The sequence below is a fragment of the Microchirus variegatus genome (assembly GCF_963457635.1).
Source record: "Microchirus variegatus genome assembly, chromosome: 1".
Taxonomy (NCBI): Eukaryota; Metazoa; Chordata; class Actinopteri; order Pleuronectiformes; family Soleidae; genus Microchirus; species Microchirus variegatus.
Genome location: NC_139802.1, coordinates 37,517,138 through 37,544,313, shown reverse-complemented (window position 1 = coordinate 37,544,313; position 27,176 = coordinate 37,517,138). Strand labels below are relative to the sequence as shown.

The 27,176-nt window shown below is 40.9% G+C and overlaps 3 protein-coding genes across 3 annotated transcripts; 2 read left to right on the top strand and 1 right to left on the bottom strand.

The window, feature by feature from the left end:
- The first annotated feature begins 203 nt into the window (after positions 1–203).
- ppp1r26 (protein phosphatase 1, regulatory subunit 26) lies at positions 204–7,959 on the top strand. Its single transcript, XM_083886052.1, has 2 exons — positions 204–281; positions 4,138–7,959. Exon 2 carries the CDS (start codon positions 4,209–4,211, stop codon positions 7,461–7,463), a length of 3,255 nt encoding a protein of 1,084 aa, XP_083742178.1. The 5' UTR covers positions 204–281; positions 4,138–4,208; the 3' UTR covers positions 7,464–7,959.
- Positions 7,960–11,464: 3,505 nt separating this feature from the next.
- On the bottom strand, positions 11,465–22,683 carry cfap70 (cilia and flagella associated protein 70; the record flags this gene model as incomplete). Its single annotated transcript, XM_083904524.1, has 24 exons — positions 11,465–11,575; positions 12,165–12,266; positions 12,778–12,867; positions 13,196–13,351; positions 14,305–14,457; positions 14,553–14,665; positions 14,959–15,144; positions 15,394–15,509; positions 16,366–16,499; positions 16,620–16,748; positions 17,901–18,032; positions 18,132–18,314; positions 18,411–18,465; positions 18,630–18,721; positions 18,890–19,024; positions 19,156–19,293; positions 19,391–19,472; positions 20,662–20,756; positions 21,039–21,221; positions 21,331–21,513; positions 21,686–21,756; positions 21,898–21,993; positions 22,119–22,302; positions 22,615–22,683. 24 exons carry the CDS (start codon positions 22,681–22,683, stop codon positions 11,465–11,467), a joined length of 2,988 nt encoding a protein of 995 aa, XP_083760650.1.
- A 728-nt stretch (positions 22,684–23,411) lies between these two features.
- mrps2 (mitochondrial ribosomal protein S2) lies at positions 23,412–25,926 on the top strand. The gene is made up of 4 exons (XM_083890908.1): positions 23,412–23,471; positions 23,687–23,803; positions 23,894–24,014; positions 24,773–25,926. The coding sequence occupies exons 1-4, from the start codon at positions 23,447–23,449 to the stop codon at positions 25,317–25,319; spliced, it is 810 nt and encodes a 269-aa protein (XP_083747034.1). The 5' UTR covers positions 23,412–23,446; the 3' UTR covers positions 25,320–25,926.
- Positions 25,927–27,176: the final 1,250 nt, after the last annotated feature.

Here is a 27,176-nt window from a genome sequence, read left to right as displayed (position 1 = left end):
TGTGTTTTGGAATCAGAATAATATAAAAGAAAGAGTACGTAAGTGCATAAAGATAAAAGCCGGTGCCATATTTGAAAGGCTTGGCTGAACTCGGAAGCTTGTACGCCCGGTAGTCGGAGCCGAGTGGAGGGGGGACTCGACGGCGAGAGCTGCAGGCAGTGGTGCGTGTGAGCAGGCGACGGTCACCGACGCGTCTCCTCGACGGCTTTCCGAATATCTTCTACCCAGACGGGGATGAACACATCTACTGTCGTAGCGCCCTTTCTGTGTCTCATATCCAGGTGAGTTAAACTTGCGCAGCGCTGGGTCTTGTGGCTGTATCTGTGTGAAAATGTAACCGAGGCTAATGTGGAAGCTGTGGCCCAATACAAAGGCTTTCTTCGCCGGAGAAAATGCCGGGGTTGCAGCAGCCGGGAGGCCCGCTAGTGTCTTTCAAGTCACCGACTAGCAACATTAAACCCTCGGACGTTTCACGTCTTCTCGTTCATTTGTCATGAATAATGTACCTTCTTGTTTCACTAAATGTGTTAACTGACGTTGTAATAGGGTTTAGTGGCGTTATCGACTGAATATTGTGGTGTTTTTTTTTACAACCGTGGCCGTTGACGAGAAACATGGTCGCTCTGCGGAGTCTCCTAGCACTGCAAGCCGGGTATCGGCTCAGCCTGTGCCGCTAGGGGGTTACGGGGACAGCCGGGATTTGGTGCAACGAGGAAAACGCTCCGGAGCGAGAAGCACGCAGCCACACAATCCTGTTGTGTAATACAGAAACAAAAACTGCCCATTAATGTTGGCATGGCTGTAAAAACTTTCTTCATACACACGATGTGTCAAAGAAAGTTGGCATACGGCTACGGTTAGGCTACCTTTTTGGCTAGGTTTCGTGGTTTATGTGCTTTACGGCATTTTTCAGCGGGGCGCCTGTGTGGTGGCCCGTCCTGGTTTTGTGTTCTTCCGTTAAAGCAGGTTGTGGTCGTCAATGAAGAAGCTTTACAGTTGTTATCGGAGATGTTGACTCTCGGTGTAAAGCTGCAGCCGTTTGGCAGCGTCAGGGAGGGGGTGGCTTTACATCCTGGGGTCGGTAGGGTGGGACAATATACGATAATATCGTGGCGAGTAAAAAGCACAAGGATCGCGGTGGATTTCTAGTAGCAAATAATTATCATCCAAGTGACTTGAAAATAATGCCTAGGCTTGCCAAGATACAAGCATATGCACTTAAAAGTATGCATTGTTTGCATCAGTGTTTTTTGTAACACAATCCTGTTATTTAAATGTGTGTGAAAATGACAGTTGATGCAGTTTATGTCAAAATAATTACAATATTAGTTTTTTCCATAACAAGACCTTTGCTTTACAGCAGGGATATTCAGCTAACAGCTCTTCGGAAAGGCTGTCTAGCCAGTGGGCCGGTCAACCCCTGTACTACTATTTTGTTTTGCATGTACAGTAAACCGATACCAACAGATGCAAACTGTTTATAAATGATTTAGTTAGTTTTGTGCAAAAAAGGTAAGTAACAAAACCACCAACATTCAGGTACAATACAATTTGCGTATAGTGCAAAAAGGTTACAGTTACAGTATCACCAATATTTGGGTATAACGGTCACAATTGGCTCTTACAAAATTAATGGTAACAATACAAACAACATTATGGTGCAATGGCCACAATAGGCTATTTTTGCAGAAATATAAGTAACCAATAATACCAATAATATTCATGTACAATTGCTACAGTTGGCTCTTAGTGCAAAAAATAAAAGTTACAGTACCAACAATACACAGGTACCGCTACAGTTGGCTCTTAGTGCAAAATATTCTGGGACATAGCCTGCCTACAATTACAGCTGTACTAGTAATTGCCAAAAGGGACACAAAGTGCCAGAAATAGGCAAAGCTACGGTTTTATTGGCTTTCTAATAATACTTTCATTATTTATGGGTTAATGGGGCCGGTCCAAATTGCTTGAAGGGCCGGTCCTGGCCCCCGGGCCTTAAGTTGAATAGCCTTGCTTTACAGTGTGTTAAACTATTTCATATTGCATCTCTACCTACATAAAACATGCATCTTCTTTCCCACGCCAGTGATTGAACATCCTATGGCACAGCCGGGTCATGATCTGTCAACGTCCACTGTTTATTCTGTATTGTATTACACCGCACAGTCAAAGTTGTGCGTCAACACTAGTTAGGAAGAGCTTAAACAGTGTCCATTGCCCGCATTAAATGTGAATGAGAAATAATTTATGTAGGGGTTAAAGAGCACTTAGAGAAGACAAGATAATTTTATGCTGTTTAGTCTGAAGAAGTATACCCAGATATTAAAGCATTTGCCACTGCTATCTGTAATTCCAGGTCTTAGTCCTATAGTCTCACCAGTGTTCATTTGGAGGACTAATTTGAGGACTTAATTATTGAATTTGCACACATCAGTGACCCAAAATGTTTCTGCCATACTTGATATACTCGGTTAAAAAAATGTGACTGAAATTGATTAAGTGTTTGGTGGGTGTTAATGGAGCCCCTTGGCACAAAATGATTTATTTACCCAGCTAAACAGTCATTTAAGTGAGATTGGATCAAAATGACAACTGTGATTATTATGCTCACCTTGACTCTTTATAAATAATAATTATTAGGTTGTAAACTATGTTTAGAGGCAAATCTCTGCCAGAAAAACTACTTCAAAGCTACTATCAAAACATAACCAATGTACACAACAAATCAGTCCTGGAGTACATGGATATGTACTATTATAATCACTATTTAATGTATTTTGTTGGAAATACACTTAAGTTATTAATATTTTTTGCTGTCGTAGAATATTTTACATCCCAGTCACAGCATAAGGCAAACGGGAGGCTAGGTTACTAAGTGGGCAAATTGGACAACTGCCCTCAGGCCATACCGGTCCCAGGTTCATTTTTGGTACAATTATTTTTGCAGTAATTTAATTATTGCTCCTTTTTTTCAGAATGCACCACATTAAATTGGGAGGGCTTTAAATTGACCTCTGCACATTTACTAGGCCTAGAAGCATTTTTAAATGGTATAAACTTTTTTAAATAATGGGTTATTTTGACTTTTCTGAAGTCATCATTGTTAGATCAGTATATAATAAAATTCTTGTCCTTGAACATTTGCTGCACAGGATTGTTTCCATCACTGATTTCATAAAAAAAAAAAAAAACACAGCATCAATGCAGCCAATCGAACTTGTAATGTTCCTCAGCTGTGCTGGCCAGTTTTGGTAACTGATGAATCATATGTGTCCATCTGATTATTTTCAAGGTTTTTAATAAAGACTGTGTCCAAACAGGTGCGTGAGATTTGGAAAAACAAGCAATCAAAAGGCTTTTACTTTGAATACAATAAACACTGACAAGCATACCCCTAAACTGCTTGGACAGTACCCCAAAATCATGGCGTACCTTTCCATTTAAGGCTACACTGACTACTGCAGGTCAAGTAAAATTCTGCCCCTAGATGGCAGCAGAGCACTGAGTATGTATCTCTTCTGCCTCATATGCAGTTGTTTGTCTACTGTAAATTCTAAATAAGTGCCATCTCTTGTCAGTTTTGGTCATTCTGCTGGACATGAGGGACAATAAAAATAAGAAAATGTCATCAGTCATATTTAAGAGAGAATGAGAGGTGGCTGAAAACGTCTTACACCCGATTGTTGAATCAAATTGTGGGTGCCCCTCAAAATAAATATGACAAAACATATACTTCATATTGCATGAAGTTGTGTCACTCAATTGACAATTTGGTGTTGACGCTCTTAAAACTGCTGTGGAAAAAGGTTTATTCAATACAGGCTTGAACATTACATACAACCTATTTTATGACATCACATCTTTCCAGTCCAGATGCCAGTGATCGCACAATTTGACCGACATAAAAACAAAACAACGCTGTTTCAGAGAACTGTAGCTCAACAGAAACCGGTATGGTTATTTTTACATAGAAAGACCAGCTAAATGTTGGGAACAACAGTGTAACAAATATAACTCAACAGATTTTTGATATGTCATCACTTGAATAATGTGACATATGGAAATATGGAAAACAAAGGGTTTCACATGTTTATTGTAGTTTGATTTTTCTGGCCTTTTTTCTACTTTTCTTCATAGACTGAACGATGTGATTGGGATCGGAGGCAGCTGCACTCCAGTGGTCGAGGAACTCACCCTCCGACACTAGAATGTACTTGATGAACGTACCGCCTGTCGCAGTGAGGCAAACAGAGTGGAGAACATGTGGCCCACCTGGAGGCTATAGCCTTCAGTGCTTCAATGACTCCGACACCGAGTTGTCCACCGTTGGTACGCCTATCTCAGATAAGGTCCAGATGATCATAGAGAGCCTTAGAACCACCCAGTCCTCACTCGAGATGGGCGACGAGATCGAGGAAAATGTGCTACCAGGGCAAGACGGTCATCCCCAAGTCTGCAAGGTTGCAATGGGGTCCTATGAAGGAGCCAAATCCAAAACTAAGGGTCCCAATACAACCCAGCAGGAAAATGTTTCCTCCCCAATCAACCTTGAGAGCAGTGACTCTGACAGTGATGATTCGGTGGACAAAGGAATTGAGGAGGCGATAGCAGAGTATCTGAAAGCAAAGGGTGATCACAAACGCAAAGCGGAACCATGCTCCACATTGCTCCATTCATCAAAAATTCAGAGGAAAAATACACCCATTCCAGATATTTCAAAGCAGAACTCTGACAGCAATGCCTTTTTGATTGCAAGCTACCCCTATCTGAAATGTGTAAAAGCTGAAACCCCATCTGTACCAGCTGCTATGCCTATCAAAAATTATTTAAAGAACAAGGCCTCCCTTAATGACAACTTAAGAAATTTGGCTCATGATAAAGGTACTATGACCAACATTTCTGTCTTTCCAAAAGAGCAGACGATAAACCCATCTAAAACAATCGGCATGGCCAACAAAGTGAAGTGCCCGGTCACAGTGAAGGTGGAGCAGGAGGACGACTCAGATGATTCCAGTAGCGATGATGGTATCGAGGAGGCAATTCAACGATATCAGTTAGAGAAACAGGAGCAGCAGAACAGAACAGACGCTTTCATTCCACGTGCAATCAAAGAGGAGTCTGATTCCACAACCACAAGTGATGACGGAATTGAAGAAGCTATTCGCCACTACCAGCTTGAGCAACTTAAGGAGAAGAAACCATTCATCCACAAAAGCAATCCGTGTAGTAGGTCATTTATGCATGATGTTGGAAGTACAAGCATTGAAAGTGTGAAGAAATTTAAACTGAAGAAGAAAAAGACCAGAGCAGAGAAGGAAGTGAAACCTGTTCCTCCTCCATCTGCTTTCATACCCAAGAATTTGCTTTCAGTGAGCCAGAAAGGTAAAGGAAATGGATTACTTTCATTTAAAGTAGACGGTCTTCAGGATCAGCCTACACCTGCTCCCGCAAAGGTTAATACATCTGCTGAGCTTATGTGTGCTGAGGCAATATTGGACATTTCGAAAACTGTAATGCCTGAGGTCTTCCATCACAGTGTCGAGCTTAGCAGTTGTGCCCCTGCCGAAGCTTCCAGGCAATCTGCAGTGGCTCACTCTTGCCCTAATGAAGGAAGTGGTGACAGCTCAATTGACAGTGAAGATGGCATTGAGCAAGAAATCAGGAAGTTTCTTGAGCAGAAGGCACAAATGCTTAAACAGCCACCCTCCTCCAACGTGGTGCAAGGGCCTCAAAGTACAGTTGAACCAGAGAAGGTAAAAGCAAAGCAAGTCGCAACCCAAAAGAAACTTTCAAGAATGTCACTGACACAGAGAAGAAAAAACATCGAGGAAAACCGCAGCAATTCTCACATGTCAGGGATCCATCACGATGTTAAAGAAGCGGCACTCAAATATTTACCTGGTAACAGAAAGGATGCGAGTACACTGGCATTTTCCAGCAAACCTGGATTACAGAAGACGGAGCAAAGTGGAGATAAAAGCAGCTCGCTTGACAGTGATGAAGACCTGGACACTGCTATCAAAGACCTGCTCAAAACAAAAAAGAAGACTAAGAAAAAGACGAGAGAATTTAAGCGGAATTCAAGAAAGTGCCTCAAAGATGAAGAACAACTGCTAAGAAATGCTTCGCAGACAAAAATGCTAAAGCCTGATCCTGTATCCAAACCTAGTGCTTTGAAAAATGTCCAAAAGATAAAGGATGAAATGCAAGCCAAGACTGTATCAAGTAAAAAGAGCATTTCTCAACATAAACAAACTGATGAAAGTAAAGGGCATGATATTCATGAAGGTGAAAGTGAGGTATTAAAAGGGACTGAAGGACAGGACTCCATGTTGCGGCAAAACCCTCAGACCGCTCTTCAGCTAAAGGAAGATAGTAGTTCAGTCGACAGCGACGATAGCATTGAGCTAGAGATCAGGAGGTTTCTGGCTGAAAAGGCCAAAGTTTCAACAGCAGAGAAAAGCAAAGATGGAGATGTGTCCAGGAATGGTACTGCTGTGGTTTGCAGTCCACCACGAGATGACCGCATTAAAGAGGAAAATCAGCTGGCTGAAATTCCAAGAAGAAATATCTCACCCTCTGTCTCTGGACAATTATTAATTTGCCCACCTCTGCCAACGCCACACAGTTTGGTACCAGACATCTCTATCGTTGACACTAGATCACATTTGTCCTTAGTCCAGACCTGCAGCCCCAGTCCTTTGGAGCCAGCAGATGGAGCAGGTGCTGCGAGAACTGAGCAAAAGACATCTGGCATGCAGAGAGGGGACAGCCAAGATGTGCCCTCACAAATGGAGAGAGTTCAACCAGATCCGAGCGCCAGCGTCGCTCGTTCTTGTTCCGAGTCGATTAAATGGCGCCGGAGCCTGGGGCTCCCCATTACCGACACCAAGACTCTCAGTCGACTACCATTCCAAATCACCTCATCTAAAATCAACGAGACTGCACCAGCAACTCTGCCACATCAGAGCAGGGGCATTCACCTCAATTCACAGACTCCGGTTGCCGCTTGGTCCTCTTCAAGGACCAGCGGACCACCGTTCCCCTGGTCCACAGAGAAGACTGTAAATACCACACATCGACCCCCTGTAAAGAATCCTTTATGCTCCTCCAGGCAGCAACCAAGAATGTCTTTTTCAAGGAGCATGCAGCCTGATCACAGGTCACCTTTACCTTTACCTATAGAGGGAGAGACGAAGAGCATGGTGCACATATCTAAGGACAAGAGTGTGTTTGTCGAACTGGAATCCGATAGGACCAACCACGTCCAGGTTCGAAGCAGGGAAAGAAACCAGGGCAAAGAGAGAGGGGACTTGATCATTGGAACTAAGAAAGAAGGCGAGAAGATAGGTGACGAAGAAGTACAGCTAGAAAGAAAAGAGGAAGAACTTGTAGATGAGGCAGACGATGAGTCAGGCAGCAGAAGAAACCCAGAGAAGAAGCAGGGCTTTTCCACATTGTAAGTATTCCCTAACACGTGATCACTATATTCCATAGCATCATTATCCAACTTTTTGTACAAGTGACATTTTCTCATTGTGCCCTGCTTACAAATATATGGAAGGTTACAATTAAGCCCATTCATTTATATACTCTTAAGGGAATGTTTCATTATACAAAACAGTCAGTTTTTTATTGTGTTTGTAAATTAATTCTGTTATGCAACATAATGCACCATCATGAAAACTTATTTGGGGCCTGAAGTAAATCCATATCACTACCTTTTTAAAAAGCAATACACTGACATGTTTGCAGAAGGGCAGTCTGCAGGAGTTGTGCTTATATCCACACTCGGAATACTCTGAAAACATTTCCATCCTTACCGTCTTTGATATTTTATGTGGGGGAAAAAATTGACCCAGAGTCTTACATGATGTTAAAAAGACCAGTTCATGTGCAAAAGTAAAAATATGTTTTTTACAACTTATTCAGGGGTATGTCAACAAAAGCAAAAAAAAAAGATAAATAGTTGTAGGTGTCTAGTCCATTTTCACAGAGTTTGGTACCATTACTGATATGGTTGGAAAGAAGCTATGTGACTATGTGAGGATCTGCTGCTTTTCTATATCATGGTATGATGCAAAGCTTAATTTGTATGGGTTTTTTAACTGGACACAGATCCATTTAAAGATGTCCTCCTTTGTCACCCATTATTCAATTCAAAGAAAATAAGTGAGTTGACCAGTTAAAGCACTGACCTAAATACCTATATCGATCAAAGGTTCTGACTCCGTAGAACCAAACTTGAAAAGAAGCCACTGACAACTTAAACTATATCCAGACTGGTTTTCTTTGTGTGCCATTAGTTCCCAGCATTCATCTGTGTTAGCCTTAGTTTTTAGTGACCCAACTGTCTGCTTGCGGTCAAAGACGGAACATCTTTCTGCTCTCACGTTTATTCTGCGCACTATCAAGTGTTAAATTAAATGAATCGTGTTACTTTAGATCTGCGCGACATCTCTTTTTTTCACTAAACAATCACCAGCCGCTGAAAACACTACACAGACGCACACTTTCGCTTCATGAGCACTGTAACATCTTGGTCAAACAGCATGCTGCATGCTTATTGGCTCACTGATGCTGATGAGATTCACTAAATTTGATATTGAAAGACCACATATTTCTCAAAATCGGTGATACAGAGTAGTTGTGGTCAGTAACGCAATATAATTGAAGTTCAATACCCGGCCCTAGTCTGTCTGTCTTCTGTGCTTTACACCTCTCTGCTCTACTCCAGCATAATCGAGTCTCTCTGTATATTCAGCAGCTCTGACTTGGAAAAACATATCTCTTGATTTTCGTCCTTTGTCTCGTCGAGTCAGATTGTTGAAGCTCTGAATGGGAATTCGGTGGATTTCTACATTTTTCTATGTACATAAGGAGGCAATGTTGGGTGTTTTCCGCTTTTTAAAACAACAGACCATCGGCCCCTTTAATGTCGTAAAACCTTTTCGCAGCAAAAGCGATGGAACACGCGTCATGTCTTAAATACTGCGGAGATGTTTTACACTTACCCAAGCTTTTGTGTTTCAGACACAGTGCCCTTAGTTTAATGTGAGGATTTAAAAAGTCATAGATGCGTAGTTGACTCTCAGTCGTCGATGAAAGCCACTTTAACAGTATTGGACTTTAATTCTTCTGCGACTTTGAGGTTTTTTTTTTTGTTTTGTTTGTTTTTCCTCAAAAGCCACATAACTGTGTCTGTCTGTTTTTGCTGAATTTGATGTTTTGTCACACGAAAGTTTCATGAATTTCAAATGTGTAAAAAAAAAAAAAGAAAAAAAAGGCTATTTATTTACTTTGTCAAAATAAAAAAAGTTACTGAACATGCTGTGCATTGCCAGGATTTGTACATATTTTGTAAGAATTTCTTTTTCATTATTCTCTTTCAAATACAAAACCTTTTGCTGTGTCTTTTAAGTGCATCTGTGTAATAAAGAGTGTGATCCAAACAACAAGTGGGCCTTCTTCGTTCATAATTCGCTCCATAGTAGCACTTGGAAGTTGGAAACGGACGTTGTAGTGATTGGATTGTAAGTGTTGTCGATTAATTACCGGTCTGATGCATGTCCTGCTCTTGCTCGCCCAGGTCTTTGTCCAGTGCCATTGACCCTGGCATTACCATCAGACCTTGCATAGCTCTTACCACAGAGGAGAGAAGCCAGATGTTCAGCAGGAGATACCTGCCTGAGAAATGCAAGAAGGTACAATTGCATACAAACCAGAAAAAAAAAGAGCTCAGAGACACGTTGTTAACTCACTGTCCACGTCAACTGAAAGATTCGAGTAATCAAATATGAATTAAACCATGCTTACAGGAGAGAGCGCCTGTGCAGGCCAAGACTCCAATGCAACGTGTCAAAAGAAAGCTTCAGTTTGTCTCGACAGGTACGTGACTGGACGCGAGCGGATGAAGTGAATGATCCCAATCATAAGAAACTCTTCACCTTTTATGTCTTTGTTGCAGGAGAACTGAAGCACAAACAAGTACCGAACGGCAGAACTGAACATTCTGCATTCGCGGGTTTGCGCTTACGTTAATGTAAGCGGCCTGTTCGTTTTGTTGCAAACTACAATAGTTAGATTTCAAGGTTATATAGTAATGTCTTAAGTTGCATATATTAGGACAGTTTTCAAAAGTACAACTATAGGAAAGTTGAAGTTGACATGTTTATGTATCAAATTAAGGGAATATCTTGTTTTTCCAGTTAGGGATTATAATGGAGGAATCTTATTCGCCATTGTTGCTGTGTTTTATTCGTTTTATTAACTAAAGGTGCTACAATTTCTACATTGCTCCTGAATAATATAATATAGAGATATAACTGTGTCGCACTTGTAGATCAAATTATTTCCTCTTTGATACAGCTCTTAGTTTGTAATTTTGGTTGCCAAACATTTATCAGGAGTCATCTTTATTACAATTTACTTTCCTCTTACACGTTATGTTATGGTTTCATAATGTGAGCACAGTGCTGTTTGTGGTGATGTATTTGATTTTCAATAAAGCGAGTTTAAAAAAAAAAAAAGGCATATGGTAAAAAAAATTCAGCATATCATGTATACATGTCACTTTAATATGCATCAAACGAATTACACAATTCATAAAAAATACATTATCTCAAAAAGAAATAAGAAGAAATAACCTCAGTGGGGGGGAATTTAAGAATAAAATGTGAAAAAAAATAGTAAAGCACAGCTATGACACCTATTATGAGTTACTGAGGGGGTGAATCCACTTTTTAACCTTTGCAACTCCTACCTGGTGACTGAAATGTTGTTTGTACTTTAAAGAGACATAATAAGGTGTAATATATATCCATATAAACTGATTTAAAAAAAGGGCCAATTTAGTCAATTAAATGCCATTTTTTACAGGAATTTGATGACGGCTCATGCATTGTGCCTGAAATCTGGTGACATGATTCCATTCCATCCCAGGTGTTGCATTTTACCAGATTAAAAACTTGTAAAGAGCAATTTTTTTCAGCTCCTACTTTGTGACTGAAATTATTTAATTACACGCTTGCTTGTTAAAACTAAACGGCTAATACCACCAATCTATTTTTTGTCAAAAAAGTGTGATGTCACTGTAGCAGACCACAGTATGGACCAGGACTAGTGAAGATGGTTTAAATTTTTAATTTGACACTTGGTACACAGTGGATAACAGTCATTTGTAAATGTGTAATATGAGTTAAAAATCTTTTTTTCCCAACATTTTCCAAACAATATTTAGAGAATTTAACTGAAATTTGGAAATCTTTTTTTTTTTTTTTTTCAATAAGGAAGCCCATAACCAAGTATCCTGTTTTGCTTTTTCAGGCAAGACGTCATTAGAGTATTCTGTTGATATCACTTATCATCTGACCTCTTTTCTGTTAATTTAACTATATAGCTTCCTGGGCTGTTTGATTTCATGACCATATGTTAATAAAATGCAAAACAATGTTAGCCACGGGATTCAAAACTCTTCGGCAGAGCTTCTTGCGAAGCATGACGACAGACGACTGAAGCGCAGCTGATTGTTCAGCTCGTTGAACTCATTCATGAGCGACTCCTTCTGCAGTTTGAACTGTACCGAGAAAACAGAATAAAAATAGCATTTCGTTAAATGAATACATGGCATTCCTAAAAAAAAAAAACACTTTTAAAGTTGCTGTCAGTGAAATTATTTAGTTTAAATGTGTGTTAAAATGGAGACTGAGAGACATGGGATTCACACTTGAGGGGGTCTCACTGTATCTGGAAGAACACAACACTTTATCCAATCAATAACTTTAGCAGCATTTAATGTGATTTAAATATAGCACGTCTAATTTAAAACAACATTTTCTTGTGAAACCACCCACCAGACCACTTACCCCTTTTGCATATTTATAAAACTGATCTGCTTCCTCTTGTCTGCCGGTCTGAAAACAAATAAAGGTTTATAACATGTTAGACCAACCTGCATCGACTTATCTGAAAATGTCTCAGTGATACACGCATTAAATGTTTTCACTGTATTTTCAATAACGCATTTTTTTTTTTAAACACCATTTGAATTCACCCTCTTTTACTCGTTTCACCCTGACCATCTGAATCTGCTATTTAGGATCATGAAAGATAAAAGACCCAATTATACAGAGGGCACGATTCTATATCATGTCATCACCACTCACCTTGAGGCATATCAGAGACAGGTAGGCCCACACTTCTGCATTGTGGTTGTTCAAATGGTTGGCCTCAGTGAAAGCTTCCTCGGCAATGTCCAGTTCCTCCAGCTGGAACAAAATAACAAATACAAATGAAGGTAATTTCTTTGTATATTCCAGTCACCAGTATTTTCCAAAATTTGTTCACAGTAGAATCAGAATTGCTAATACACGTACTTAAAGATGTAGTTTGTATATTATATATATACATGTGTGTGTTACATTTCACCCAGTGACATTCCCTGGCTACACCCAGGAAGTCATACAATTGCTGGAGGCAAAGGCAACAGTGAGCTAGTAAAGCGAGATGCTTCCAAACAAGTTTGAGTCTGGCTGAAAACACACACAAAAGTTTCAGAAGTCAATTCTACTGCTCACAAAACCCGACCATTGAGAAGTTTGATGGCATAAACACTTCTAGCCCCGCCCACCACTGCACTGCAGGTGTGCATCATAATAATCGGGCTTCATAGAAACTGCTTCTAAATGGTATCTCCAATGTTGAATGACATATGTCACATTTTTACACATGCGATTATAAAGAATATCTTCTGGAGTACAGTATAGAGTATAGTTTTACCTGGTAACAGGCGGTGCCCAGACCCAGCCACGTCAGACACGAAGCAAACTGCTCACAGGCTCTCAGATAGACTGTTTTAGCTTCTTCATACTGTAGGTGAAACACACAAGGATAAATCAAAAGTTACTCTCTCCAGGATAGTGGCTTGACTTTTTGTGACTGAAATGATGAGTTAGAGTTTAAGTTACATTTCAAACGGGAACCCCTTTGATTTCTGCCTGGTTTGTACAGGACATCACTCTTTTTATGATACATATTTACATTTAGTGTTCTGCAAATGCAAAACTTGCCCAGCGCAACAGCTGTTTTGACACGTTTTAGCAGGAAAAGCACAGGTGTCACTGATCGCATTAAAAATACTTTTTGCCATAGACAAACATTACAAATGACAACAGTAATACAAGTCTCAATATCTTACCCGCTCCTGCTGGAGGTAGACGGATCCCATGCGTAGGAGGACGAGGTGCGACGGCTGCTGCTGGAGGCTCAGGCTCTGCTCGAAACACTCCTGGGCATCGCCTACTTCGCCTCGCAGGAAGTGACAGTGACCGCACAGAGCCCATATGTCCGCATCCTGCTCACAGGAGAGTTATAACAGGTGTTAAACAATGTGCATCAATATGATATTAAATTAATACAAATGAACCCATAATACTGCACCAGGGTATCATTGAATCACAAAATGTCAGCGTTTGTTGAGGCTTTGAAGAGAAATTGTGACAGAAATAAAGTGACGTATTGAACATGTAAGAATAAGCCTTTATGTTTACTGAAACAAGGGCCGTGGTCTACAGAGGTATTTTTAAGGGGACATGTAACCTATTTCTCCAAGTTAAACTAGTTCCCTGGTGTCCTAATGAACATGTCTGTGACATGCTTTGGTCAAAATATCATAAGGATGAAGCACCACAGCAGTTCAATCACCCTGCCAAAACGCTCTGTTTGGCAGTATCTATTTAGGTCCACCTTAAAAAAAAGTAAAACAAAACTTAAGGGACAGGAAATGACAGAAGCTGCTGGGAGCTAACAGCAGTTAGCATTTGGAAAAGTGATAATTTGCAGGCTCTAGCAGGCACATTGGCATCATATATAACATGTATCCACTGGACAGATAAATCCTCCGAGGCTGGAAGTTTGTGTAGAACTCTGTGCTGCACTGTGGAGCCAAGAATAGAATTTTTCATGGACTTCCGGTTTTCGGATACCATTGCCCTCGCCAGCACTCTCGCGTGTTTTACAGACAAAGCGGAGCTCCGCGAGACAACAATTCCAGGAATTTAGCGTCTTGTGACAAGTGAGTCATGTTTTTTCACACTTTTCCGACTGATAGGGGCCTCCAGAGACCCAAATACAAGGATTTAAATTATTAAAAAGATGATTTAGCATAATATGTCCCCTTTAAATCAGATGCTTACTCCACAAACAAAGATGAGCAACATCCGTCCTGTTATGCAAAGGTCACCGTAATTCCTTGGTTGCACTTGGGAAAGGGTTTGGGAAGTGGCAAAGTCAAGTGTGTAAAAGTACCTGATCATTGAGATGCCGTGCCTCCTTGAGGTTTGTGGCAGCACTGCTGTAGTCGGCTTTGAGCAGCTGCAGCTGAGCTAGATTATGGAGGTAGGAGGCACTGCGACCACCGTCTGAGGACAGGAGCTCCTGGGCCAGAGCATGCTCGGCCATCTGAGGACAACAAAACGGTGTTAGGTGACGCCATTTGTTTGTATGCTCGCATGTTTACAGAAAAACTACTTAAACTTAGTCCACAGTGTTTTTACCTTTAAAGCATTGTTCTGCAAGAGGAACCCAGCAGTGTCTATGTAAATGGAGGAGGATTGTTTCGCCAAAGGCTCGTTGTGTGTCTCCGAGTCCGGCTCAACAGACTTTTGATCTGGAGGGGGGAAAAAAACACAATTAAATTGTGAGGTAACATCAGCTACTCAATACAGACATGTATTCACTGTCAAATGCAGTCTTATTTTCATGTAGTTCTTTGGTTTGAGATCAACTTCTCACCACATTTTGTCTACATTTAACTTTTTTGTCCTGACAGGACCTGTAATATGGTCACCCTCCAGCATGTCAGCTTAGCTGGCTGCTTTGTTGGTTCCTTGTGTGACCAGAGAAAACTGGACAACCAGATAAAGAAACAGTACACACTCATTTACTCCTGGTCCACCTCACCACTATCAGTAGAAGACTGCTGAGGAGTGTCTGTCTCCACTTGCTCAAGCTCCTCACTCTCGACAGTTTTCGTCTCCTCTCTCTGCTGTGTTTGCTTATTTTCCTTGATTGGCTTCAGTTGCTTTCTGGCCTCCTTAAAAGCCCACTCCGCCATGATGGAATCATTCTGGCTCTCATATAGCAAACCTAGACGAGCAGAGCACAAAACAAGAACTTATATAAAGCCACTTATAAATCAAGTAAGGCCAGTTGCTTACAGCTAACTCCTGAAGCTATGTTCACTCAAATCGTCCACTGTAAATGAGACTAAATAAATGAATCTACTGTATGTTACAAGCTTTTTAAAGACAAATTTGTGCATCAGTGTAGGGCAGTGAAATAATTGAAGTGTCCTGTGTAGCTGGAACTTTATCACAATGTGGGTTAATATCTTACCGAGCAGTGTCCAGGCCACCACACTGCACGGATCTATGCTGGTCGCCTGCTCCAGGAACGTCTGGGCCTCATCGTAATGTTCAAATGTTGCTGCCAAGACTCCACACATCATCAGGCTGAAAGAAATATTCCAAAATCATTTATTTACCCAGAAGCTTAATTATTGAGAGTTGGCTGCCTCCAGATTCTGATTTCTCTGTTCTTACTGACTGTGACACAATAAACACAGACACTCAAGTTGAGTGGGTTAATGTCACTTTTTGGCCATCTATTCTAAAATGTATCCCCAGAATTTTCAGTTCGTTAATGTGTCCATTTTGGGGGATGTAAAAGGCCAACCGATGTTGTGTAGTGTCGATGTAAGGGTTCTAAAAGGGTTCTTCTACAAGGGCTGAGATTCTACCTGGAACCATTTGCTTCTGAAAAACTCTTTCTCAAAGAAAGGGTTTTTCAAGGGTTCTTGGTAACACTAATGGTTCCAGTAAGAACCATTTTGATCCCTTTAAAATCCTTTTCCTGAATAAAGGGTTTTAAAAGGGTTCTTGGTGGAACCCTCCAAAAGGGTTTCAGGTGGAACCTTTATAAGAAGGTTCTACCTGGAGCCAAAAAGGGTTCTCCTATGAGGACAAGCCGAAGTACCTTATATGGTTCTACTTAGCACTTTTATTTCTAAGAGTGACGTCTCACATCCACACCCAGGCTCATTTTCAAGTGTCCAATTACCCAAACCACAATCTGCACATATTTGGTGTGTTGGAGGAAACTGGAGCACCAGAGAACATGCAAACTTCTCACAGAAAGGCCCTGGTCCAACTGGAATTCAACCACTCCATATTGTGGCACCCAATGTACAAAAAGACAAGGGGATTTGCATCTCTAATTATATAAAAATAGGTGACAAGATGGATGTGAAGGATGTTAAACCCTTATTTATTTGAGTCATTTGTTTTGTGTTATTGGAGCATTTCTGACCTGGGGTGATGCGCCTGCTGCACGGACATAGCGTCGTAGAAACACTCTTTAGCCTTCATGTAGTCTCCAGTTAGCATGTACAGGCTCCCCCACTTGTATTTGTAGGAGGGCTCCTTGGGGCACCGCACCACTAACTGCAGGGAAATAAAGGCAATACACAGAGATCGGTCAGTTAAAGTATCAGGCAGAGTTGTGATCTAACATAAAAACATGAATTATAGCTGGCACACTGAAGAGGATTTTTGTCATTGTACCTCTTGGTAGTACTGAGAAGCCTGTTCATAATCCCCAGTAAGCTGAGCCTCGCTTGCAAAATGTTTGAGCTGCAAACAACTCAAATGATTTTCATCTGGAGGGTCATGGACAGTGTCGTCTGAATAAATCTGGCAAGGAGAGGATGACAAGGAGACTTTAATTTGATATACAGGACTTTAAACATCTCAGGGCGCCATTAGATTTGTTCACAGTTTTTAAAATAGCACCCTTTTCAGGGGAAAAATCAGCTTCTATAGGTTTAAGTGGCAAGTATTTAGGATGATTTACCCTTACAGTTGGACAATAGCACAACCCTGACTCTCTTAAAACTGGTGTGGAACCCTAATGAATAATGTTACTGGTAAAACGTGTTTGTCCTAGTTGATGTGAACAAATATCTGCTGTGAAAAAGGTCTGTTACACCAGGTTTATTTAAGACATGCTTAAAAACACATGTTGTTTGAGTTGAACTCATTGATAGTTTGTTAGTACAACACAATACTGGATATAAGACCAACTTTCAGTTACACCGTTCCAATCCAAATGCCAATGATCACAGAATTTGACAGACGTGTGTGTGAAATCAGTCTTGTATAAAGTACCTTAAAAGGATACTTGAGTAAAAGTCTCTTACCAGAAAATGACTTTGGTAAAAGTTGAAGTAACCTTTTATAATACTGTGTTTAAGTATCAAAAGTAATTTTCTGATACAAAATGTACTGAGGTTTTAGAAGTAAAAGTTTTTTTTTTGTTTTTTTTAAAGGAGTAAGGATTGAGACATGATGGCTCGGTGGTTGTCTTTCAACTGGAAGGTTGTGCGTTCAATGTACTGTAGTAAAAGTTGCTAGAAATATAATTAACAAAGTTAAGTAAAGATGCAAGTGCTGGGCACGTTAACGGAGGTTAACGGCGTCAACGTTGACGCACATTAACGCATGACATGTTTCCATGACCACTGACTGGAAAAACACACGCGTGACGTCATGTTTACGTGCCGCGACACCGTAGTCCAGGCACCGTTTACCAGTTAGTGACGTTTGCTGCGTCACTAACTAATTTTAACAATCCGGAGTCACGTAAACATGACGTCACACGCGTCTTTTTCCGGTCAGTCATCATGGAAACACGTCATGCGTTAACACGTTAACGTGCCCAGCACTAAAAGATTAATTAATTTTAGTTACAGTAACAGAGTATTAGTACTATGTTACATTACAACACTGTTTATGACATAAACACATTCATTATATTCGCACGCTTGCATGAACTGTTCGTGTTACCTTGTCAAGCGCTACGTGCATCTCATCCACCAGGTAAACGTAGAGCTTGCTAACGAAAGCCTGTCGCTCCTGAGGGTCGGTGAACGGCTCCGTCCTCTGCATCTCGTCACGTACGACTTTCACCACTGCATGCTGCACAACAGAAACGGACACACATGGTGACACACTGGGAACAATACCATCCATGTCAGTCATGTTATGGGCTGCGTATGTTTTTTTTTTTTTTCTGACCTTCATCTGCTCCTTGAAGGCAAAGTATCTCCCCGAGTCATTGAGTGATCCAATCAGCTGAACTTTCATTTGCTCCCAGCTGCATTCTTCCAGCGGCTTACATCCTGCTTTTAGTAATTCATTATACTGGTCTGAAACGTGGCTCACCACGTTGGCGACCTGCTTGTGGAAGTCAAGCACTGCCTGTAGGAGCACATACAAGATCATAGAAGTCATAACATATTCAACTTATGGCAGTTGTGTGGTTTTTGCCGTGTTTTTTTTTTTTTTTTTTTTTACCCTTTCCGCTCGACTTAGAGCTTGATCTGCTCTGGGCGGGATCAGTGCCTTCACCCTGCAGGAAAGAGAGAGGAACATCTCAGCATGTTGTCACGCATCACAGGCAAATTCACAATAACAGTATGCAGTTTTAAATGACATGATTGATGTTTTATATGCAGTTGTTTCACGTGTTTCAGTCAAATTTTGTGCCAAAGACTGATTTCTGGATCACATCACCTTCTGGTCAGTTCCTCTGCAGTAGTTTTAGGCACCAGTGGTTTCTCCAAGGCTAACTCGATAATCACGTAAGTCCTGGAGTCTGTAAACACCTGTCATTTACAGGAATAAAGCGATGATATACTACCTTTTTTTTAAATGCTGCATAACAACAGGTCATTGGTGCATTAGAGCCTCTGTGTTAAAAACTAAACCACAGTTCACTCACAGCTAACGACTCGTATGGTATGACGTCGTTCTGCTGTTCGGTAGAAACTTACATTTCCCTCTGTGTTGGCGTGCACTTCAGGTTTCGTCTTCATTTGACTCGCCTTGGCTTGATTCTGTTTCACTTGACTTGACCGGTGGCTGTTCACGCTGTCTGCTGAAGCGGCCCTACTCTGATTGGCAGGGAGCTAAAATCATGAAAACATCCAATCAAAAACATTTTGCATAGTCTCATGTGGTGATGTTTTTTTTTTTAGTTTATCTGAAAAAAAAAAAACACCCTTTAAAATATGTCCATAACTATGTGAATGTGTATTACCCTGTTCATCAGCGTAGCCCCGGAAAAGGGATGAACGGTGTAGGCTCCTCGGATGCGGGTGACTCCAGGATATAGCAGCCGCCCCATGTCCACAAACGCAACCCCATGGATGGACCTCTCTATGTTCTCCTCAGTCTCCTCAAAACATTATGTTAGCGTTGGTTAAAACTTGAATGCAACTTGATATTGTTACTACGTTTTCTGAACTCATCCTTTGACATCAATGCTTGCACACCTGTTTGCCCTTTTTTAACGTTGCCGCCAACCTCATGATCTCCACTGGCCACAGTCTGCTCTCAGTGATTCTCTGCCGAAGCCTGGAATTACAGTCAATAATAGAAATAGGACCTTTTTTGACAGGGTTTTCTTTCACAGAATACTTTTAACATGGAAACAAATGCGTTTCATCCACTCTGCTTTATTACTAAAATGTAGTCGTTTTGTAGCAGCTTCCAATCAGCCAGCTCATGACCTTGGATTCTCAGGTGGGGCCCTTATGACAGTTACCGCAATACAAAGATGATGCCTTTGTCAGAAGGACTGTGGGATGACCTAGTGTCACCACACATCCAGACTTACAGGTGAGACTGCAGAGCTTTCTGAAAAGAAGACTCTCGGTCCATATTTCAACCGTCCTCTGTCAACATTTGTTTCCATGTCTCACTACCTCACTCGTTTGTCCATGTCATTTTAGTGTGAAAATCCGTCTTATTTTGAAGTTTTCTTGTCCCTGTCTGTGTGCACTTTACTTTTCCTCTCTGTGATTACCCCAAACTTGCTGTGAGTTTGTCTTCGTATGTCTACCTCCCTACCCAAACTTTTTGAGCTCTCTGTGCCATCTTGGATTTTGGACATTTAACAGTGGATTTTTTTGTGTGTCTGTTCTGAACTCTTTCTGTTTCAGTCTCGTGTGAAACGATTATCCCGCGCCTGTGTATTCACGCACGATTGAGGATCCTCGATCCTGTTTGCCTGCCTTATTATATTTTGTTAAAGGTGCCATATGTAAGAATGTGGCCGAAAAACGGTTACTACATTCAAATTCAAAAGCTGAGACTCTACTGACTGCAATGATTGGTAGACGGCGGTAGGTGGCGCCACATGCCAAAACATGATTTCAAAACGTAAACATGATTTGCAGTCTGCAAAATGTTTTTTTAATGCAAATATTTTGGCTGTACTGTTGTTGTTGGTGAGCTCAGTTTGTTATATGAACATTATTCCTATGTGACATATTAGGAGGATTTTATGGCCAGTTGCTTTAGATCTATTACATAATGCACCTTTAAATAAAGACTTACTTACTCTCTCCAATCATTCTATATGAAGTCTTCTCTGTTTATAAGACTTATTGAATTGTCTGGCCCTCCCCCATGATATCTGCTTTTTCTTGGTAGCTTTTTATTTGTTGTTAAACCACTTTTAAACTCACTAAAGTATTATTATTAGTAGTATTATTATTAGTAGTAGTATGTAAGTCCAGAAATAGTTATGTGTGTAAGTTACCTGGCAGTTCCATCTTCATCCATGAAGCAGCGCATCTCGGTGTCCCAGCTCACCCTGCACTTGAAAGTCTCCGCCTCCTCACGAAAGGCCCGGTCCTGTGAGAATATTGAGACATTCAGCCGTGCAAATTCACCATGTTTGCATGTTTTCGTATGTTAATGTTTTTAAGGCTCTTATCATTAGCTAATCCTGTGTCTTGAATATACCTTGACCTTAAAGTCTGGCCATATCTATCAAATAAAAGATCTATCTTGCTCCAATGCGGGTCCATATATCGGCAGTTAGTGGCGGTACCGTGACACAGCAAAATCAATCAGTGCAACCGAGAGTTGTTGATGCAGGTGGTATCAGCAGGTGAAGGCTGGTCATGTGGTTACCTCGATGCCAGTCAGCTCGCCGTCCTCCAGCTCAATGGGCTCTTCGTGTAAAAAGGCTCCATGGATGAAGTGGTTGTCTGGGACCAGGACTTCCTGATAGAGTCTCTTCTTCAGTCTGTTTTTATTTTCCCTGTGGCCCCCTGACTTCAGCTGTCCTTTACTAAACACCAGCACCTGATCCTCCTAAGAGTGAGAAGAAGTCAGTAGCCACAGTGGTTAGATCTTAAATCATGAAAGGTTATAAAATATGATTGTCATTGGTTACGTCCAATTAAAGAAGCTTCACACTCACCTCTGCAGTCAGAGGGACCTCCAGCGCAGCAGTATAGGAGGCGGAAGCTGGGCTCATGCTAGGTGTCAGTGAATCAGGGAGGGAGTAGACTGTCTCCATGGTTACTGTCAGCATGTTGGAGGCTGAGAGTTCAGCCTCTGCCAGCAGTGGAGTCGGTACACTGATGCGCACATCCAGGGTTGCCTGCTAAAGAGGATCAAATGATGGCACACATTTATTTACATCCTCGTTCCAGATCCTCATCTTTCTCACAACGACAGCACAACATCAATTTCTGCGACAAAATTTGAAAAATGGCACATTTTTATTAATATTCTTGTTGTTTCTTTTACAGTTGAGTTATCAACAAACAAACCTGAGTGACCTCTTTGATTGGGGAGCTGGCGAGTGGATTTAAGTGGACAGTGGATGAGAAGCTGCGCTTACCTGAAGATAAAAGAGAAAATCAGTCCATCATTAGCAAGAAAAAAAAAAAGTCAGATTCTGCTGTTCTGACTTCCACAGAGAGATACAGCTGTCTGTTTGTCTCCTCACAGGATACAAGTACATCGACTTGAACAGTGGTACCTTGCAGCAGCGGCAGCAGGTCGACGACAGCTTGGCCCAGCACAACTGTCTTTGCCTCAGCTTTCTTCACCTTTGGCAGAATCTCTGACACAGTCACTGTCCATACAAAACAAAATAAATATAATAAGAAGCAGGATTCATTCATTCTCCCATGTTGTCATGGAGACAACATTGAAACAGTTTGCAGGAAGTCACACACTTCTTTTTTAAACTCAGCTTACATATGATGGGTTTATGGGCCATGCCACTCAGAGAGTGAGCGTTGCTGGGAGCAGGGAAGTTGCAGCTAAAGTTGTATTCGACACAATGCTCCAACGGGTTGAGCTCCTTCCTCTCTGACTCCCCCAACACCATTCCATCCGTTTCAACCTTCAGAAAACACAAGCTGTCCGGCTTTTTTCCTTGCTAAAGATAGAATATACAGAGGGAGAAAAAAAAAAAGCTTTAGTGAGAAAAACACACATTCAACTTTTTAAAAACTAAATTCAAATAACATGTAGTTTATGAACTATACGACTAATGAAGAATGGAAATCAATACTGTGGATGCTCATTAATGAGGGGACATTCATTTAAATTAGCTTGTAGGTTATATGTGCTAATTAAAAAAAAGTGCTAGCAAACAACCGTTAAAGCTAAAGTGGCACCATGAAAGAACAACTGAACAAACAAATGTATGAATGTGTTTGTGTATCAGAGCTAAAACAGGTGAGCTTACCAGGTTATTGCCACGAATGACAGTTATGTTTATCATGGTTGTCTCTGTCGAGCTATCTGGTGTCTCCATGTTTACGTAATTGACAGATTAGCCGTTTCTTCTTCTTTGCTCGAGGGCCACAAAAAGTCCTCTTCGTCGGTATTAGGGTAGTTACCAACTTACTTTTCTGCCTTTACCTTCGTTTGTTAGTTTATTGCGAAGATTTTAAAAAGAAAAAGATGAAAGACACACGTTTCTCTCTCATCTACGGTTACCAGAACCCACACGTTCTGTTTCCATGGCGACGGTGGCTAGTGGCTACACATGCTGGTGCGTTCAAGTACAGTCAGAAACGTCAGTTATAAACCTCGGTGTCAATAATAATGCTACTACATGGATGCCAGCTGCCGTAAAACACCAAAGAAAACTTTCTTTTTATTGCATCTCAAATGTTATTTATTTATTTATTTAAAAAGTGGTAATGTGAGACTTTTCATTTGAAATGTATCTAAACTGTGCAGCAAAAATGTCTGATTCCCGAACTCAATCTAGTCAGTCGTGGACAACTTGGTTTTCCATGTTTTTCCGGCATACGAGGAGTCGGCGCTCTCGGTGTTTTATTTTGAAAAAACAACTGTCGACTTGGCGGAGGCAAGGGCTGACGCAACGGATGTGGGCGGAGTTTGATGTCCTGCATGTCGCAGACTTTACAGTCAGTCGTATGTAACTGCAGTGACATTACACCATCAGTAGAGGGCAGTAATATTCTGAACCGTGTCAAATCTGCCGGAAGAGTAGAACAAGAACCACAGGCTGACCTTCCGTGGTAGGAAAAGTCCTCACTCACGCGAGCATGGCAGGACGGTCATTGACTAAAGGTATTTACACAACAACTATTTTAACAAATTAACAGCGTCCCTGTTGTGTATTTTACATTTACTTGTGCATATTTAGTGAACAACGTTTTGTTGAGATGCTAGCCGACAAGCTAGCCTCTTGGAGTACAGTAGTTGACATTAAATGCTAACTGTATAGCTAGCGGTGCAGCCATGTTGCGAGTTAATGTTTTGAATGGTTGTGTTTCATGTTTTAGGACTTGTGTGGCTACGACAGCTACGGGCTGCGACCGGTGGTTACTCCTGTGGTGGACATCAGTATGCCACTGCAGTTTCTGTTCAATCTATTCAACCGCAAAATGAAGATGCTACAGGTGAGCTATCGAAGAAGGAACGTGGTGGTAGTCTGTGGATTTGTTTATCCTACAGCAGGTGTGTTTCATAAACATTTCTCTTTCGTGCAGAGAAAATAATGAACCTGCCCCTCGAGAAGCCAGACTTTTTCCGTGTGTCAGAGCTGATCTCGTTGAAAGAGCTGTTTGACGCCAGGGTGCATCTTGGACATAAAAAAGGTTGCAGGCACAGGTTGGTAGGAGCATTTCACACAGTGTATAAAAGGTTATGTCAATGTCATTCACAATCATCATAACATTAAAGATCTTCAAACTGCACTCAAGTCAACATGCAAATTATTCTGATTATTATGATTAACAGCACATTAACAATTGAACAACTGGACTATGAATATTAAATATTGATCCATAATTGACCTTATAGAATTGTGTTAGTAGTTTTAGACCCTGATTAAATGACATGTGAAGGGAAGGGTTTGGTTTACTAGACAAAAGTCATTGCTATGGCTGCATCTGACTATTTTGAGTTAAGCTGGGCAATATTTTCTTAATTAATGGCAGAAATTAGTGCAAAATTGATCTGTGTTTCTCCCCAAACCTCTATATCCTCTTGTTCTATACACAACCCAACGATGTTCAGTTTACTTTCTCACTGTTAAATGTATTTCCTGTTTCATTGCATATTTATAAACATATCTGTAAAACTAAGTTGGCTAGTTTTCATATGATCTTTTTTTATCGTTATATTTGGTTGTGTTGCCTTTTTCCAAGAGCTTGTTTCTTGCATTATATTTTAATAACTTGTTTGTCCTTGTGTTGTTCTGTCATTAAGGGAAATCAAAGGTGCCTTAACATAAACTTCAAATGATAGTATTTAATGTCATTTCAGGCAATAACTTAACTAACTTGTAATATTTGCTGTCCTCAGCCAGTATAACATTTAACTACTGAACTATTTTGTTTCATCTCACTGTAATCCCCTTTATTTAGGCTCATGGAGCCATACCTCTATGGCTGCCGTTTGGACCAAGATATAATTGATCTGGACCAGACTGTGGAGCACCTTCAGTTGGCCCTGAACTTTACTGCCCACATAGCATATCGTGGCGGGGTCATTCTGTTTGTCAGCCGTCGGCGTCAGTTTGGCCACCTGGTGGAGAAAACTGCTCAAGAATGTGGTGAATACGCCCATACCCGTTACTGGCAGGGTGGCCTCTTCACCAACGCCCACATCCAGTACGGCACAGGAGTTCGCTTACCAGACCTCGTCGTCTTCCTGTCCACTCTCAACAACGTGTTCCAGCAGCATGTGGCAATCAGAGACGCGGCGAAGATGAACGTTCCCACAGTGGGTGTGGTGGACTCGAACTGTAACCCCAGTCTGATTACGTACCCCGTGCCTGCAAACGATGACACTCCAGTTGCCATGGAGCTGTACTGTCGCTTGTTCAAGATGACTATCAACCGTGCTAAAGACAAAAGGAGGCAAATGGAGCTGCTGTATAACCTATCTGCGCCCACCACACCAAGCTCTTGACATGATATTCTCATATAAGAGACATTAAATGTTCCCCAAAAACATCAGCTGCTCTTCATCATCAAGCCTCGACATGTGATACTAACTGTTAGTATATGGGAAGTACAGTGCTGTCATAATGAACTTTGTGACATGCATGTCTATTTCTAAACCTTTCCCAGCAACAGATGACAAGACAACGCTCTGTGTTACTGTCACATTCACACTCTATGCTAATCGGTTCACATTAGGAAGGTATTTTTATGACTTTCTTAGTTCTAATACCTTAAAATCTGGATATTTTGCAGTGAATGCAGGAAGAGGAGCTGTACATGTGGAGTTGCTCTGGACATTCTCCAGAGATTCTCCTGCCAGCTCTCCAGATAATACCCAAGCAAGTTTGTATGAGAACATGGTAGCCCATCATTTGGGTACAAACCTCACTTTTTCTTTTGGCAGGTCCAAGTCCCATCTCCTGTTTGTGACTACGACAGTCTGTCCAGCATCACAATCGCAAAGAATATTGCCAGTTGCTTTGTGACACCACAATATAATAGGCACATGTACAACTAAACATATATGTAATATAACGGCTTCCCTAGTTTACATTGTACTGTATCAAAGAAATGCTGACGTTGGAGTGTTAATATCACTGTTTTGCAGTAACCTACAGTATATCAGTGTATCTTCAAACACTGGCATCACTGAGTGGTTTGACTTTTGCAAGATGTCAAATAAATGATGAATAAAAAGTTAAAATGATATGCACTTTGACTATGATTTCTGTTCCAATGATGAATCCATCTTTCCAGAAACAAATATAATAGTTTCAATTATATTTCTGTGCTTTGGTTTAAAATGATATACCCGGCCCTGGTGCGAATCCCGCGTCGGGCAGCCCTTTCCTGCATGTCGTTCCCCTTCTCTGCCTCCCCGTTTCCTGTCTATCTCCACTTGACTATCAATTAAAGGCAATAAAAAGCCCCAAAAATATACTTTAAAATAATATCTAGTTATTTCAATTTCATCTTTTTACTATATAGTATTTCCAAACCCAAAATGTCACCTCTAAAGGTTGGTCATTATAGGTTGTGTTAACCCTTGTGGGTTTTTTTTTTGTTCCTGTGTTAGATTATAACAACTGTTAAACAGCAAATGCAGCGATTAAAATTAGCCCCTATACCTTTCGTACAGAGGAGGTTTGTTCTATCAGTCCTTTCTGCACATAGGCGTTAACTTATCTTAAAAAATACATAAGGTGACTCACAGAGAGTCTATATTGACTCTTAGTGTCAGGGTTTTTAAGTGGTGTGAAGCATGAGATCTCATGTACCAGTGTTGTGTGTGTGGATGTAATGGTGGCAGTTTAAATGAGGGCTATAATAAAATATATATATATTTAAAAAAAAATGGAAATATGAAGTTGATCATTCTCTCTCTTACCAGAATGCATGACATGTTTTTCTCATTTAAACATACAGGTCTATATAACAATAAGTAATATTGTTACAAAACACTAATAATGATAAGATAATAAAACAATAATATCACCCTATTCTATTACATGTTATATAGACAGGTTTGCTGTTGACCAATGTGTCAACCTCGAGAGACAACAGAGAGGAGGACATTTCTGTCGGCGAAAAAAAAAAAAAAAAAACACCTCACAGCATCTTTCCCTTTAAAGGAGCGCAGTGATGAGTCGACGGGGAAGCCGAGGTTGTGTGTCCGTCTGCGCCTCCACGTTCACATCATTTGACTGAACAATCAAGTCGCTGCCTTTATTTACATTAATCCGTTGTTTTGTTTTTTTGCCGTCGATTGCAACTTTTTATTTTGTTCCAAATCGAATCCCGGCTGTGTTTGAGATTATTCGGT

Bases quoted from the DNA above. Each gene is read 5' to 3' on its own strand.
- ppp1r26 (XM_083886052.1), top strand. From the start codon at position 4,209: ATGTACTTGATGAACGTACCGCCTGTCGCAGTGAGGCAAACAGAGTGG.
- mrps2 (XM_083890908.1), top strand. From the start codon at position 23,447: ATGGCAGGACGGTCATTGACTAAAG. The intron at 23,472-23,686 runs GTATTTACACAA...TTCATGTTTTAG, and splicing joins AGGACGGTCATTGACTAAAG to GACTTGTGTGGCTACGACAG. The intron at 24,015-24,772 runs GTTGGTAGGAGC...CCCTTTATTTAG, and splicing joins AAAAAAGGTTGCAGGCACAG to GCTCATGGAGCCATACCTCT.